Source organism: Salmo salar, chromosome ssa20 (genome assembly GCF_905237065.1).
Source record: "Salmo salar chromosome ssa20, Ssal_v3.1, whole genome shotgun sequence".
NCBI lineage: Eukaryota > Metazoa > Chordata > Actinopteri > Salmoniformes > Salmonidae > Salmo > Salmo salar.
This window is the reverse complement of record NC_059461.1, coordinates 37,962,366-37,981,938: the sequence shown is the minus strand read 5'-3', so window position 1 is coordinate 37,981,938 and position 19,573 is coordinate 37,962,366. Positions and strand designations below refer to the sequence as shown.

Here is a 19,573-nt window from a genome sequence, read left to right as displayed (position 1 = left end):
GTAAAAGACCAAGAGCATATTATGTCAAGAACAGCTGAAATAAGCAAAGAGAAATGACAGTTCATCATTACTTTAAGACATGAAGATCAGTCAATGCGTAAAATTTCATGAACTTTTAAAGTTTCTTCAAGTGTAATCACAAAAACCATCAAGCGCTATGATGAAACTGGCTCTCATAAGGACCGCCACAGGAAAGGAAGACCCAGAGTTACCTCTAAATCAGAGGATAGGTTTATTAGAGTTACACGCCTCAGAAATTGCAGCCCAAATAAATCCTTCACAGAGTTCAATAAACAGACACATCTCAACATCAACTGTTCAGAGGAGACTGCGTGAATCAGGCCCTCATGGTTGAATTGCTGCAAAGAAACCACTACTAAAGGACACCAATAAGAAGAAGAGACTTGCTTGGGCCAATTAACACGAGCAATGGACATTAGACCGGTGTAAATCTGTCCTTTGGTCTAATGAATCCAAATGTGAGATTTTTGGTTCCAACCACTGTGTCTTTGTGAGACGCAGAGTAGGTGAATGCGTGATCTCCATATGTGTGGTTACCACCGTGAAGCACGGAAGAAGAGGTGTGATGGTGTGGGGCTGCTTTGCTGGTGACACTGTCAGTGATTTATTTAGAATTCAAGGCACACTTAACCAGCATGGCTACCACAGCATTCTGCAGCGATACGCCATCCCGTCTGGTTTGCGCTTAGTGGGACTTTCATTTATTTTTCAACAGGACAATGACCCAACACACCTCCAGGCTGTGTAAGGGCTATTTGACCAAGAAGGAGAGTGATGGAGTGCTACATCAGATGACCTGGCCTCCACAATCACCCGACCTCAACCCAATTGAGATGGTTTGGGATGAGTTTGACCACAGAGTGAAGGAAAAGCAGCCAACAAGTGCTCAGCATATGTGAGAACTCCTTCAAGACTATTGGAAAAGCATTCCACGTGAAGCTGGTTGAGAGAATTCCAAGATTGTACAAAGCTGTCGTCAAGGCAAAGGGTGGCTGTATGCATCTGTGTGTGCATCTCTCTGAGTGTGTGTGTATCTCTCTGCGTTAGCCTGTGTGTACTCACAATGATGCCGGCAGTCCAGGGGTTGAGCAGAAAGAGGGCACAGACAAGGAAGGTGCAGGCTAGCACCACGCTGATGGAGAGCAGCAGCCAGTGTCTGAGGCCTACGTACTGCTCCCAGAAGAGGAAGGGGTAGCCGTTGGGGTAGCTGGGTAGGCCCTGGTGGCTGTAGTTACTGCAGATGGCTCGCACCGACTCGATGGCCTCCACAAACTGGGGGGTCTCGCGGAGCCCGTTGAGGTAGAATGGAAACTGTGCGTACTCGATGGGCTCGGCAGCAGGAACTAGACAGAGGGAGGGGGGGTAGAGGTTTTGAAAAGGTACAGGTATGGTAGAGTTCAAACAAGTACACCACGTTTCAGCACCAACTCACTTTGCCTCACTACAGAAATTAATATTAGGACTGGCTGGTGGGCAGAGCTGGAACGTGGTCCCATGAGCCTTGGTAGGGACTGACATGTCATGTATGTGTGCGTGTAAGAGTGTGTGTGTGTGGGTGGGGGGGATCCATTCTCTCCAGTCTCAGCCAAGAGATGGGCTAATGACAGCAGAGTATAAGGCCTGAAGTTGATACTCTGTAATTACAACCTGAATCATCACAAGTACCAATCTCTCTCTCTCTCACACACACACAACGTTTGGTTTGTAGTGACTATTGCAAAATTACCAAGACACATTTTCTAAACTAACGTCATTCTCCCATTCTCATGTCATGTGCCCTCTGCTTCCTTATACCCACAACACCCCATTATAAAATCTTTACACCCACCTCACCACATTATAATATCTTATACCACCCACACTATAATATCTTATACCCACCACACCCCACTATAATATCTTATACCCACCACACTCCACTATAATATCTTATACCCACCACACCCACACTATAATATATTATACCCACCACACCCACACTATAATATCTTATACCCACCACACCCCACTATAATATCTTATACCCACTACACCCCACTATAATATCTATTACCCACCACGCCCCACTATAATATCTTATACCCACCACACCCCACTATAATATCTTATACCCACCACACCCCACTATAATATCTTATACCCACCACACCCCACTATAATATATTATACCCACCACACCCCACTATAATATCTTATACCCACCACACCCCACTATAATATCTAATACCACTACACCCCCACTATAATATCTAATACCACTACACCCCACTATAATATCTTATACTCACTACACCCCACTATAATATCTTATACCCACTACACCCCACTATAATATCTTATACCCATCACACCCCACTATAATATCTTATACCCACCACACCACCACTATAATATGGTATACCCACCTCACCCCCACTATAATATATTATACCCACCACACACAAATATAATATCTTATACCCACCTCACCCCACTATAATATCTTATACCCACCACACCCCACTATACTATCTTATACCCACCACACTATAATATCTTATACCCACCACACCCCACTATAATATCTAATACCACTACACCCCACTATAATATCTTATACCCACTACACCCCACTATAAAATCTTATACCCACCACACCCCCACTATAATATGGTATACCCACCTCACCCCCACTATAATATCTTATACCCACCACACACCACTATAATATCTTATACCCACCACACACCACTATAATATCTTATACCCACCACACCCCACTATAATATCTTATACCCACCACACCCCCACTATAATATGGTATACCCACGTCACCCCCACTATAATATCTTATACCCACCACACACCACTATAATATCTTATACCCACCACACTCCACTATAATATCTTATACCCACCACACCCACACTATAATATATTATACCCACCACACCCACACTATAATATCTTATACCCACCACACCCCACTATAATATCTTATACCCACTACACCCCACTATAATATCTATTACCCACCACGCCCCACTATAATATCTTATACCCACCACACCCCACTATAATATCTTATACCCACCACACCCCACTATAATATCTTATACCCACCACACCCCACTATAATATATTATACCCACCACACCCCACTATAATATCTTATACCCACCACACCCCACTATAATATCTAATACCACTACACCCCACTATAATATCTAATACCACTACACCCCACTATAATATCTTATACTCACTACACCCCACTATAATATCTTATACCCACTACACCCCACTATAATATCTTATACCCATCACACCCCACTATAATATCTTATACCCACCACACCACCACTATAATATGGTATACCCACCTCACCCCCACTATAATATATTATACCCACCACACACAAATATAATATCTTATACCCACCTCACCCCACTATAATATCTTATACCCACCACACCCCACTATAATATCTTATACCCACCACACTATAATATCTTATACCCACCACACCCCACTATAATATCTAATACCACTACACCCCCACTATAATATCTTATACCCACTACACCCCACTATAAAATCTTATACCCACCACACCCCCACTATAATATGGTATACCCACCTCACCCCCACTATAATATCTTATACCCACCACACACCACTATAATATCTTATACCCACCACACACCACTATAATATCTTATACCCACCACACCCCACTATAATATCTTATACCCACCACACCCCCACTATAATATGGTATACCCACGTCACCCCCACTATAATATCTTATACCCACCACACACCACTATAATATCTTATACCCACCACACCCCACTATAATATCTTATACCCACCACACCCCACTATAATATATTATACCCACCACACCCCACTATAATATGGTATACCCACCACACCCCCACTATAATATGGTATACCCACCTCACCCCCACTATAATATCTTATACCCACCACACACCACTATAATATCTTATACCCACCACACCCCACTATAATATCTTATACCCACCACACCCAACTATGATATCTTATACCCACCACACCCCACTATAATATCTTATACCCACCTCACCGCCACTATAATATCTTATACCACCCACACCCCTACTATAATATCTAATACCCACCACACCCCACTATAATATCTTATACCCACCACACCGCACTATAATATCTTATACCCACCACACCCCACTATAATATCTTATACCCACCACACCCCACTATAATATCATATACCCTCCACACCCCACTATAATATCTTATACCACCCACACCATAATATCTTATACCCACCTCACCCCACTATAATATCTTATACCCACCTCACCCCCACTATAATATCTTATACCCACCACACACCACTATAATATCTAATACCACCACACACCACTATAATATCTTATACCCACCTCACCCCCACTATAATATCTAATACCCACCACACCCCACTATAATATGGTATACCCACCACACCCCACTATAATATATTATACCCACCACACCCCACTATAATATCTTATACCCACCACACCCCACTATAATATCTAATACCACTACACCCCACTATAATATCTAATACCACTACACCCCAATATAATATCTTATACTCACTACACCCCACTATAATATCTTATACCCACTACACCCCACTATAATATCTTATACCCATCACACCCCACTATAATATCTTATACCCACCACACCACCACTATAATATGGTATACCCACCTCACCCCCACTATAATATATTATACCCACCACACACAAATATAATATCTTATACCCACCTCACCCCACTATAATATCTTATACCCACCACACCCCACTATAATATCTTATACCCACCACACCCCACTATAATATCTTATACCCACCACACACAAATATAATATCTTATACCCACCACACCCCACTATAATATCTAATACCACTACACCCCACTATAATATCTTATACCCACTACACCCCACTATAAAATCTTATACCCACCACACCCCCACTATAATATGGTATACCCACCTCACCCCCACTATAATATCTTATACCCACCACACACCACTATAATATCTTATACCCACCACACACCACTATAATATCTTATACCCACCACACCCCACTATAATATCTTATACCCACCACACCCCCACTATAATATGCTATACCCACCTCACCCCCACTATAATATCTTATACCCACCACACACCACTATAATATCTTATACCCACCACATCCCACTATAATATCTTATACCCACCACACCCCACTATAATATATTATACACACCACACCCCACTATAATATGGTATACCCACCACACCCCCACTATAATATGGTATACCCACCTCACCCCCACTATAATATCTTATACCCACCACACACCACTATAATATCTTATACCCACCACACCCCACTATAATATCTTATACCCACCACACCCAACTATAATATCTTATACCCACCACACCCCACTATAATATCTTATACCCACCTCACCGCCACTATAATATCTTATACCACCCACACCCCTACTATAATATCTAATACCCACCACACCCCACTATAATATCTTATACCCACCACACCCCACTATAATATCTTATACCCACCACACCCCACTATAATATCTTATACCCACCACACCCCACTATAATATCATATACCCTCCACACCCCACTATAATATCTTATACCACCCACACCCCCACTATAATATCTTATACCCACCTCACCCCCACTATAATATCTTATACCCACCACACCCCACTATAATATCTTATACCCACCACACCCCACTATAATATCTTATACCCACCTCACCCCCACTATAATATCTTATACCCACCTCACCCCCACTATAATATCTAATACCCACCACACCCCGCTATAATATCTTATACCCACCACACCCCACTATAATATCTTATACCCACTACACCCCACTATAATATCTTTTACCCACCACACACCACTATAATATCTTATACCCACCACACCCCACTATAATATCTTATACCCACCACACCCCACTATAATATTTTATACCCACCTCAACCCCACTATAATATCTTATACCCACCTCACCCCCAGTATAATATCTTATACCCACCTCACCCCCACTATAACATCTTATACCCACCTCACCCCACTATAATATCTCATACCCACCACACCCCACTATAATATCTAATACCACTACACCCCACTATAATATCTAATACCCACCTCACCCCACTATAATATCTTATACCCACCTCAACCCCCACTATAATATCTTATACCCACTACACCCCACTATAATATCTTATACCCACCTCACCCCACTATAATATCTTATACCACCCACACCCCCACTATAATATCTTATACCCACCTCACCCCACTATAATATCTTATACCCACCACACCCCACTATAATATCTTATACCCACCACACACCACTATAATATCTTATGCCCACCTCACCCCCACTATAATATCTTATACCCACCTCACCGCCACTATAATATCTTATACCCACCACACCCCACTATAATATCTTATACCCACCTCACCCCCACTATAATATCTTATACCCACCACACCCCACTATAATATCTTATACCCACCTCACCCCCACTATAATATCTTATACCCACCACACCCCACTATAATATCTTATACCCACCTCACCCCACTATAATATCTTATACCCACCTCACCCCCACTATAATATCTTATACCCACCTCACCCCCACTATAATATCTTATACCCACCTCACCCCCACTATAATATCTTATACCCACCTCACCCCCACTATAATATCTTATACCCACCTCACCCCCACTATAATATCTTATACCCACCTCACCCCACTATAATATCTTATACCCACCTCACCCCACTATAATATCTTATACCCACCTCACCCCACTATAATATCTTATACCCACCACACCCCACTATAATATCTAATACCCACCTCACCCCCACTATAATATCTTATACCCACCTCACCCTACTATAATATCTTATACCCACCACACCCCACTATAATATCTAATACCCACCACACCCCACTATAATATCTAATACCCACCACACCCCCACTATAATATCTTATACCCACCTCACCCCACTATAATATCTTATACCCACCTCACCCCCACTATAATATCTTATACCCACTACACCCCACTATAATATCTTATACCCACCTCACCCCACTATAATATCTTATACCACCCACACCCCCACTATAATATCTTATACCCACCTCACCCCACTATAATATCTTATACCCACCACACCCCACTACAATATCTTATACCCACCACACACCACTATAATATCTTATGCCCACCTCACCCCCACTATAATATCTTATACCCACCTCACCCCCACTATAATATCTTATACCCACCTCACCCCCACTATAATATCTTATACCCACCTCACCCCCACTATAATATCTTATACCCACCTCACCCCCACTATAATATCTTATACCCACCTCACTCCACTATAATATCTTATACCCACCACACACCACTATAATATCTTATACCCACCACACCCCACTATAATATCTTATACCCACTACACCCCACTATAATATCTTATACCCACCTCACCCCACTATAATATCTTATACCACCCACACCCCCACTATAATATCTTATACCCACCTCACCCCACTATAATATCTTATACCCACCACACCCCACTACAATATCTTATACCCACCACACACCACTATAATATCTTATGCCCACCTCACCCCCACTATAATATCTTATACCCACCTCACCCCCACTATAATATCTTATACCCACCTCACCCCCACTATAATATCTTATACCCACCTCACCCCCACTATAATATCTTATACCCACCTCACCCCCACTATAATATCTTATACCCACCTCACTCCACTATAATATCTTATACCCACCACACACCACTATAATATCTTATACCCACCACACCCCACTATAATATCTTATACCCACCTCACTCCCACTATAATATCTTATACCCACCTCACCCCACTATAATATGGTATACCAACCTCACCCCACTATAATATCTTATACCCACCACACACCACTATAATATCTTATACCCACCACACCCCACTATAATATGGTATACCCACCACACCCCCACTATAATATGGTATACCCACCTCACCCCCACTATAATATCTTATACCCACCACACACCACTATAATATCTTATACCCACCACACCCCACTATAATATCTTATACCCACCACACCCAACTATAATATCTTATACCCACCACACCCCACTATAATATCTTATACCCACCTCACCGCCACTATAATATCTTATACCACCCACACCCCTACTATAATATCTAATACCCACCACACCCCACTATAATATCTTATACCCACCACACCCCACTATAATATCTTATACCCACCACACCCCACTATAATATCTTATACCCACCACACCCCACTATAATATCATATACCCTCCACACCCCACTATAATATCTTATACCACCCACACCCCCACTATAATATCTTATACCCACCTCACCCCACTATAATATCTTATACCCACCTCACCCCCACTATAATATCTAATACCCACCACACCCCACTATAATATCTTATACCCACCACACCCCACTATAATATCTTATACCCACTACACCCCACTATAATATCTTTTACCCACCACACACCACTATAATATCTTATACCCACCACACCCCACTATAATATCTTATACCCACCACACCCCACTATAATATCTTATACCCACCTCAACCCCACTATAATATCTTATACCCACCTCACCCCCACTATAATATCTTATACCCACCTCACCCCCACTATAACATCTTATACCCACCTCACCCCACTATAATATCTCATACCCACCACACCCCACTATAATATCTAATACCACTACACCCCACTATAATATCTAATACCCACCTCACCCCACTATAATATCTTATACCCACCTCACCCCCACTATAATATCTTATACCCACTACACCCCACTATAATATCTTATACCCACCTCACCCCACTATAATATCTTATACCACCCACACCCCCACTATAATATCTTATACCCACCTCACCCCACTATAATATCTTATACCCACCACACCCCACTATAATATCTTATACCCACCACACACCACTATAATATCTTATGCCCACCTCACCCCCACTATAATATCTTATACCCACCTCACCGCCACTATAATATCTTATACCCACCACACCCCACTATAATATCTTATACCCACCTCACCCCCACTATAATATCTTATACCCACCACACCCCACTATAATATCTTATACCCACCTCACCCCCACTATAATATCTTATACCCACCACACCCCACTATAATATCTTATACCCACCTCACCCCACTATAATATCTTATACCCACCTCACCCCCACTATAATATCTTATACCCACCTCACCCCCACTATAATATCTTATACCCACCTCACCCCCACTATAATATCTTATACCCACCTCACCCCCACTATAATATCTTATACCCACCTCACCCCACTATAATATCTTATACCCACCTCACCCCACTATAATATCTAATACCCACCTCACCCCCACTATAATATCTTATACCCACCTCACCCCACTATAATATCTTATACCCACCACACCCCACTATAATATCTAATACCCACCACACCCCACTATAATATCTAATACCCACCACACCCCCACTATAATATCTTATACCCACCTCACCCCACTATAATATCTTATACCCACCTCACCCCCACTATAATATCTTATACCCACTACACCCCACTATAATATCTTATACCCACCTCACCCCACTATAATATCTTATACCACCCACACTATAATATCTTATACCCACCTCACCCCACTATAATATCTTATACCCACCACACCCCACTACAATATCTTATACCCACCACACACCACTATAATATCTTATGCCCACCTCACCCCCACTATAATATCTTATACCCACCTCACCCCCACTATAATATCTTATACCCACCTCACCCCCACTATAATATCTTATACCCACCTCACCCCCACTATAATATCTTATACCCACCTCACCCCACTATAATATCTTATACCCACCACACACCACTATAAAATCTTATACCCACCACACCCCACTATAATATCTTATACCCACCTCACTCCCACTATAATATCTTATACCCACCTCACCCCACTATAATATGGTATACCCACCTCACCCCACTATAATATCTTATACCCACCACACACCACTATAATATCTTATACCCACCACACCCCACTATAATATCTTATACCCACCACACCCCACTATAATATGGTATACCCACCTCACCCCCACTATAATATCTTATACCCACCACACCCCACTATAATATCTTATACCCACCACACCCCACTATAATATCTTATACCCACCACACCCCACTATAATATCTTATACCCACCTCACCCCACTATAATATCTTATACCCGCCACACACCACTATAATATCTTATACCCACTACACCCCACTATAATATCTTATACCCACCTCACCCCCACTATAATATCTAATACCACTACACCCCGCTATAATATCTTATACCCACCACACACCACTATAATATCTTATACCCACCACACCCACTATAATATCTTATACCCACCACACCCACTATAATATCTTATACCCACCACACCCACACTATAAAATCCATTCCATATTGTTTTGCCTAGGATTTTTCTTTGAAATACTTTTCTTTCAAAAACATACGATTGATCAAAAACATCCCAAAAATGACACCGCAAAGACTCTCTGTGGTGTGTGTGCTTGTGTGCTTTCCAGTGCCTGGAGGGTCAGCCAGCACTACTTGCTAACATGGTTTGGTCCATTATAATCTCTACTATAAAATGTCCATTAGGGCTGGGAGTTGAAGCTCTGCCAACATAGCTCTGCTCCAGGGGGTCCCTGTACAGCCAAGCTCTCTACCCTGCTTAGCCAATCATATTTACACTCACTGCTTGTTATCCAATCACATCTTCCCCCCTGTAATGCAAAGGCAGCCTCTCTCTCTCTTTCCCTTGCTTGCTCCCTTCCCCTCTCCTGTCCCCCTCTTTTCCCTCACTCTTTTTCTCACACCCTTTTCCTCTATTTCAATTTCCCAATCATTTTCTTTCCCTTTCCTTCGTGCGCGCGTGCTCTCTGTGTGTGTGGTAAGGAAATGAGAACAGGGTGTAGGCAGCTCTGGGGTCACAGAGTTTTAAGTGTGTGTGTGTAATCCATAGCGGCCTGTTGTGGTAAGAGTTATGACATTCACCACAGGCACCATTAGAGTACCACAGCATGCTATCCCCCCCCCCCACACACACAGCTCAGTACAGTACAGTATACTGTAAACTACCTCAGTTAAAACCAGAAAGTAGATAAGAGTCATTAACTCCACAGATGGAATGACACAAACAGGTACTCTAAAATAACTGCAGCTCAAATGTAATAAAAGCCTATGGAAGTGAAGTTGAGCAAAGTAAAATGTTATGCTCAAGTTGAAATGACCCATGGAATAGTTAGGCCACAAAACACAACAAGTAGTTGATAAATGTATAGGAGTGTGTTGAGTGATACAAACAGATGGATAGCTCCATGTCACCATAAAGCAGTATGAGCTACCAGAGGTACCAGAGGCAGAAAAAAAAGAGTTCCTGTACACTTCTTAAATAAATTCTTAGTCTTTTTTAATTCAATTGACAAAATTATTGAGAGCAAAAAAGCGTGTCTGATATGATTGGCCATTGAAAGGCGTTTGTGGTAGTAAAGTGTGCTGTGATTGGTCACTCACTGCTGAGGCGTGTCTCGAGCATGGAGTCTGTGCGGTCGTGGAGCCACTCTGGGGGGTGTGGCCGTATGTTGGCCTGTGAGGCTGCGTACGCCACCGGGTCGTTGCTGACCCACGCAGTCAGGTAGATGTAAAATGCCACCGGGTTGATGATGCCATCCGCATCCACCAAGCGCTGCCTAGTCAGCTAGAGAATAGGTAATAATCGAAAAGAAGGATAGAGGGAGAGAAGTAGGAGAGGGAAGGTGAGGGGGAGAGAGAGGGAGGACAAGGCAATAAGAAAGAGAGGGGGAGAGAGATATTGGTGGTTAGCAACAGGAGTGAATTGTAGAAACAACATGTTAACCAAAACTTCCTCCAGATGAACCCACCGCAGAAATTATACCCATGCATGAGCATGAGAAAACGCACCCGCTTTAAAAATAAGCCACACAATTCTCCCTCTCTCCAACCCAAAGAAAAGTAAACAGTCAAACACTTGTGCCTTCTGAAAATTCCCGTACTTCTCGGTGAGCTTCACAGAATTATTAGGCCTAAATTTAAACATGGAAAATGGAAATGTCAAATCAGCTTTTCAGGTGCGGTCAGATGTGTTAGTGTGTTAGTCTCCTGAGAACAAAAAAGCACGAATGTAACGTGTTGAGAACCAGCCTACCTCTCCAACAGAACTAGCGAGCAAAGGCTAGCTCACACAGCCCTGATACAGTGTGCTCCCTCCTAGTCCTATGAGATAACTAGATTCCCTCTGTACTTTCTCTCACAATGCTACCTCATTTCCCCTACACAACTATTTGGTTACCTAACTTCCACAACAGGGCTGGCTAGTAGCTAGCTAGCTACCCTCCCTCCCATGGCTATAGCTCGTAGATAGCTTCCCTCCCTCCCATGTCTATAGCTCGTTGCTAGCTTCCCTCCCTCCCATGTCTATAGCTCGTAGCTAGCTACCCTCTCTCCCATGGCTATAGCTCAGGCCTTAGTAGCTAGCTCCTGACCTTTACATCTATTACAGCACACTTCTTCATCACATCAAACTAGCTAGCACATTTCTCTTACAACTAAGTTAACTCCATTCCCTAACAGAAGCAGCTAGCTACTGTAGCTCCTTCTCCCCACAGAGCTAACTAGCCTAGGGGCTAGTGCTAGCTTCCCTCCTCTCGGGACTCTGAGGGCTGTAGCTCCCTCCCTTGTGAGAGCGGTGATTAGTAGCTAGCTACCTCCTGAGAGGTGCAGCCATTACTGCACACCGCTCCACGCCACTCACCCTTCTCATGACAATAAATCCCTCGTTCAGAGGCCGGGGTAGGGGTGAGGAGGAGTCCTGTGGGTAGGTATTGAGGGAGGTTTGGGGGGGGATAGCTTGAGTTAGCGTAACAATAAAAAATTGGCTGGGGTCCTTATGTGCGTCTGTGTGCAGTTAACCTTGCTGTTAACACTGAAGAAAATGCCACCCTGCAAATGGAGTAAAGCTATCAAAATAACACAGCATCTTTACAAATGTTGCTTGCGCTTGCTTCTCCTGACCCCTACGGATACCCAGAATGTCTTACACCACAGTCAGATCCGGACAGAGAACAAAAGGGCTCTTGATAGCAGTAGCAAAGGCAGCCTCTCTCTCTCACCTTCCCTTGCTTGCTTCCTTCCCCTCTCCTGTCCCCCCTCTTTTCCCTCACTCTCATTCTCGTACCTGTTTCCTCCCTTTCTCTTTCCCAATCCTTTTATTTCCCTTTCCGTTGCTCTCTCTCTCTCACTCTCTCTCTCTCTCAATTCAAGGGCTTTATTGGCATGGGAAACATACGTTTACATTGCCAAAGCAAGTGAAATAGATAATAAACAAAAGTTTTCCAATTCTTTGTGGGTCTGTGTAATCTGAGGGAAATATGTGTCTCTAATATGGTCATACATTTGGCAGGAGGTTAGGAAGTGCAGCTCAGTTTCCACCTCATTTTGTGGGCAGTGTGCACATAATCTGTCTTCTCTTGAGAGCCAGGTCTGCCTGCGGCAGCCTTTCTCAATAGCAAGGCTATGCTCACTGGGTCAAAGATTTCCTTAAGTTTGGGTCAGTCACATTGTTCAAGTATTCTGCCACTGGGTACTCTATGTTTAGGGTCAAATAGCATTCTAGTTTGTTCAGTTTTTTTGTTCATTCTTTTCAATGTGTGTTTGTTTTTTCATGATTTGGTTGGGGCTCTGTGGGGTCTGTTTGTGAACAGAGCCCCAAGACCAGCTTGCTTAGGGGACTCTTCTCCAGGTTCATCTATCTGTAGGTGATGGCTTTGTTATGGAAGGTTTGGGAATTGCTTCCTTTTAGGTGGTTTTAGAATTTAACAGCACTTTTCTGGATTTTGATCATTATCAGCCAAATTCTGCTCTGCATGCATTATTTGGTGTTTTACGTTGTACACTGAGGATATTTTTGCAGAATTCTGCATGCAGATTTTGTAATTTTCACACCCATAAAGGGCAATGGGCTCTATAACTGATTCAAATATTTTTAGCCAGATCCTAATTGGTACGTCAAATGTTATGCTCCTTTTGATGGCATAGAATGCCCTTCTTGCCTTGTCTCTCAGATTGTTCACAGCTTTGTGGATGTTACCTGTGGCGCTGATGTTCAGGCCGAGATATGTATAGTTTTTTGTGTGCTCTAGGGCAACGATGTCGAGATGGAATTTGTATTTTTGGTCCTGGCAACTGGACCTTTCTTGGAACACCATTATTTTTGTATGTGTGATCCCAGTCCTTGACTGTCTGGGCCCAGGTCTGACAGAATCTATGCAGAAGATCTCGGTGCTGCTGTAGGCCCTCCTTGGTTGGGGACAGAAGCACCAGATCATCAGTAGACATTTTTCTTCAGATTCCATTAGGGTGTAGCCGGGTGCTGCAGACTGTTCTAGTGCCCTCGCCAATTCATTGATATATATGTTGAAGAGGGTGGGTCTTAAGATGCATCCCTGTCTAACCCCACGGCCCTGTGGAAAAAAACGTGTTTTTTTGCCAAATTTAACCACACACTTGGTGTTTGTGTACATGGATTTTATAATGTTGTATTATTTTCCTCCAACACCACTTTCCATCAATTTGAATAGTAGACCCTCATGCCAAATTGAGTCAAAAGCTTTTTTTAGGGCAACAAAGCATGAGAAGATTTTGCCTTTGTTTTGGTTTGTTTGTTCGTCAATTAGGGTGTGCAGGGTGAATACGTGGTCTGCCGTATGGTAATTTGGTAAAAAGACCATTTGAAATTTGCTCAGTACATTGTTTTCATTGAGGACATGTACGAGTCTTCTGTTAATGATAATCCATAGGATTTTCCCAAGGTTGCTGTTGACGTATAGTTATTGGGGTCAAATTTGTATCCCCTTTTGTGGATTTGGGTGATCAGTCCTTGGTTCCAAATATTGGGGAAGATGCCAGAGCTAAGGATGATGTTAAAGAGTTTAAGTATAGCCAATTGGAATTTGTGGTCTGTATATTTGATAATTTCATTGAGGATACCATCAACACCACAGGTCTTTTTAGGTTGAAGAGTTTGTATTTTGTCCTGTAGTTCATTCAATGTAATTGGAGAATCCAGTGAGGTTCTGGTAGTCTTTAATAGTAAATTCTAAGATTTGTATTTGATCATGTATATGTTGTTGCTGTTTGTTTTTGTTATAGGGCCAAAAATATTGGAGAAGGGGTTTACCCATACATCTCTGTTTTGGATAGATAACTCTTTGTGTTGTTGTTTGTTTAGTGTTTACCCAGAAGTGGTTAGAGTCCATGGATTCTTCAGTTGCATTGAGCTGGTTTCTGACATGCTGTTCTATCTTTTTCTGTAGTGTATTTCTGTATCGTTTTAGTGATTCACCGTACTGAAGGCGCAGGCTCAGGTTTTCTGGGTCTTTATGTTTTTGGTTGGATAGGTTTCTCAATTTCTTTCATAGGTTTTTGCATTTTTCATCAAACCATTTGTCATTGTTGTTAATTTTCTTGAAAATGTTAGATTTGATGTGGAAGCTGTAAGGTCAAATATACTGTTTAGGTTTTCTTCTGCCAAGTTTACACCTTCACTATTACAGTGAAACATTTTGTCCAGGAAGATGTCTAAAAGGGAATTAATTTGTTGTTGCCTATGGTGTGTGGTCATCCACATCCCCTCCCAAAATGGCTGCTGTACCATTTTTTCCCCTTGCATTACTTGACATAGATCCAGAAAAAACAGATGTGTAAATCTAGTAAGTCCAGAACTGGCATAGTCCCTTTTTTGGTAGGTTTCCACAGTACTGCCAAGAGATTAGCTATAGGTGTATCTACCGTAGGAGTCCCTCGAAGCCTGCCCTCTATCTCTGTCTCTGAAACACACACATCACCAGCTCCCATATAATACCCTCGGCCATAAGGAATCCCTCCCCAGAAAGCTGTGGTGTGCTGGGGTTGGAAAATATCTGTTCTTAATTTGATAGGGGAAAAAATACAGTTACTACTGTACAGTATATGCATGCACACTTTGACACAAAAATGCACACACGTACTCTTACACACACACACACACACACACACACACACACACACACACACACACACACACACACACACACACACACACACACACACACACACACACACACAGAGTGTTGTCTGAAAGAGATCACGTAGGTCTCAGCTCCTCTTCACTCATTGAAGGGGGATGCGGCAGCCGAGAACAGAGAAAATGAACAGAGGGAGGGGAGAGAAGAGAGAGAGAAAAAGAGAAAGAGGAGAGAGGGAGAGAGAGAGAGAGAGAGAAAGAGGAGAGAGGGGGAAAGAGAGAGAGGTCTGTCTTGCATTAAGGATACGTAACAACTGTATGTCTTTAAGCTGTCATGGGAAGCCCATGGAGCACGGCCGGCGGCCCTTCGCCCTGCAGCACACAGCCAGCTTCACTTCCTTCACTGGCACAGAAAGTGACATTTCAGGGCTGCCCGCACACCAGCATGCCTCCCAGGCCCTGACTGTTTTGTGACATCTAGGCCAGTGGTTCACCAACAACCAACCAAAGGCAAAAGCCCATCCAACTAACAGAACAACATCTGTAGCAGACCACCATTTGGGATATACTGCTAGGCTACACAATTATCCAAATAGTGGAGAATCTATGGTACACCAAGTACACCACACACACACACACACACACCAACATATATACCTTAGAGAGACTCCAGGAGGCGTTATATTGTAATCTATTTCCCCTTCCTCTGTCTAGCAGCTTACTATCACACCCAGCTAGGAACTAGGAACACTGTAAAGCTGTAAAACAGTCTTATCTGAAACAGAAGGGAACACAAAGACACACTATGGTTAGAGTCAGGCATCTCTAGCCTGTAGAAAGCAGAAAATGGCTTAATAGCTTTTTCAGAGGGTAGCTTGCAGTCCCAGCAAGGGCTTAAAATTCCTGGGCTTGGTAAAGTCATCAGCAAGAGAGAGCGAGTGGGTAGAAAGAGAGCGAGAGAGAGAGAGAGAGAGAGAGAGAGAAGCCTATGACGGTCCAAAATTTGTCTGAACTGCCTCAGTGCTTCGCCTCCCAACGCTGCGCTTCCACTTTAATTCCCTATTATTAAATTGCCAGCATTAGCTGCGCAAAGATGGGTGATGGTGGTGCGAATGAGGTAGTCAAACCCTCATTTCCATAGCTCCTTTAGACCATTTAGTTTTACTTAACAGTGTGCATTGTAGCCCTGTCGTAAGACTAACAAAGATAAGCTCCTCTCATTTCTATTGTTGGACAAATCTCTGTTGATATCAGCTGTTCACCGTGGCCTTTCTCCACTGGAGATCTGTTGGCGGATTGGATTGACTGACTGGCCGACTGATTACAACTTTTTTCTAGTGGTATTTCATTACTTTTTATTGTGATTTACTTCGTGTTGGGTTATGTGTTCAGTTGTTGGCGAAAAGATAGTGAATCCTTATCATTGGTATTGCTGTGTGGAACGGGTGGTTATTGAATTCAGAATTTATGAATGGACATTTTCTTGCGACTGAGTTCACTTGGGATTCACTCTAATCATTTAATCATGACTGACAGATGACACTGACTCACCAAACACAAGGAAAATTCATACAATTTCTCTGGTAGGCCGACCTACCTGGCCTACTAACCTCAAGTCAAGCTAAAACCGTTACAACGCACACCCGCACATTACGCACAAAGACCCACTCAGTATACCATTCTCCAAAGATTATTCAAATCTAATTTTGTACAATCCTACTGTACCACTGCTACATGCCAGGACAAGAGATTAGAAGGGCATGATAATAGAACATTACAGAGCATCAACATGCATTCTTGACAGGCTGACAGGCTTGCTTTGGAGTAATCATCAAGTTATCCCCTGGTTAAAGTGAATGACATACGATCCAACACCCAACTGGTTCAGATAAAGGATTTTCATTATACTGTACTCCCACCTAGTTGAAATGGGTTTTGATCACAAACTCACTTTGTTTTAATAAATGGGTTGGAGACCAGTCTCACCTGAAACAGTGAAAGGGTTTAGTTTGGTATTAATAAATGGCTTTCACCTGGTTGAAGTGAAAGGGTTTAGTTTGGTATTAAAAAATGTCTCTCACCTGGTTGAAGTTAAAGGGTTTAGCCCAATATTAATAAATGGCTCTCACCTGGTTGAAGTTAACTTTTTAGTGACAGGGGGCAGTATTCGGAAATTCAGGTGAATGACATGCCCAAATTAAACTGCCTGCTACTCGGGCCCAGAAGGTAGGATATGCATATTATTAGTATATTTGGATAGAAAACACTCTGCCGTTTCTAAAACTGTTTGAATGATGTCTATGAGTATAACAGAACTCAAATGGCAGGCAAAAATCGGAGAAAAATCCAACCAGGAAGTGTGGAAATCTGAGGTTTGTAGTTTTTCAAGTGATTCCCTATCCAGTATACAGTGACTTAGGGTTCATTTTGCACTTCCTAAGGCTTCCACTAGATGTCAACAGTCTTTAGAACGTTGTTTCATGTTTCTACTGTGAATGGGGAGAGAATAAGAGCTCCTGGAAGTAGCTGACTGAGAAAATGACATGAGCTCAGTGGCGCGCACTCCCGTGAGAGTTAGCTGTGTTCCTTTTCTTTTTTGAAGACAAAGGAATCGTCCGGTTGGAATATTATGGAAGATTTATGATAAAAACATCCTAAAGATTGATTCTATACATCGTTTGACATTCTATACATCGTCTGTAATATAACTTTTTGGACTTTTCGTCTGAACTTAACTGCGCGAGCACAGTGCATTTGGAGTACTCTACCGAACGCGCGAACAAAAAGGAGGTATTTGAACATATATATGGACTTTATCGAAACAAATGAACATTTATTGGGGAACTGGGATTCCTGGGAGTGCATTCCGACGAAGATCATCAAAGGTAAGTGAATATTTATAATGTTATTTCTGAGTTTTGTTGACTCCACGTCTCGGAGCGCTGTACTCAGATTATTGAAAAGTGTGCTTTCGCTGCAAAGTTTTTTTGAAATCTGACACAGCGGTTGCATTAAGGAGAAGTGTATCTATAATTCTTTGAATAACAGTTTAATATTTTACAAACGTTTATGATGAGTATTTCTGTAAATTGATGTGCTCATTCACCGGAAGTTTTGGGAGACAAAACATTTCTGAACATTACACGCCAATGTAAAATGGGGTTTTTGGATA

The 19,573-nt window shown here is 42.4% G+C and overlaps 1 protein-coding gene across 5 annotated transcripts in view; it reads right to left on the bottom strand.

The window, feature by feature from the left end:
- Window positions 1-19,573, bottom strand: part of LOC106580561 (protein patched homolog 1) — a 164,229-nt gene that overhangs the window by 26,169 nt on the left and 118,487 nt on the right. For 2 of the 5 annotated variants that reach the window (XR_006760916.1, XM_014161750.2), the window contains exons 17-18: window positions 11,895-12,078; window positions 1,084-1,364 (exon numbers count right to left, since the gene is read on the bottom strand). Coding sequence is in view for 1 of the 5 variants with exons in the window: in XM_014161750.2 (XP_014017225.2) it covers window positions 1,084-1,364; window positions 11,895-12,078 (465 nt within the window). In the remaining 4 variants the exon portion in view is untranslated. Of the gene's footprint in view, window positions 1-1,083; window positions 1,365-11,894; window positions 12,079-17,058; window positions 17,177-19,573 lie in introns of those variants that run through there. The other 3 variants (XR_006760918.1, XR_006760917.1, XR_006760919.1) reach the window with 2 other exon arrangements.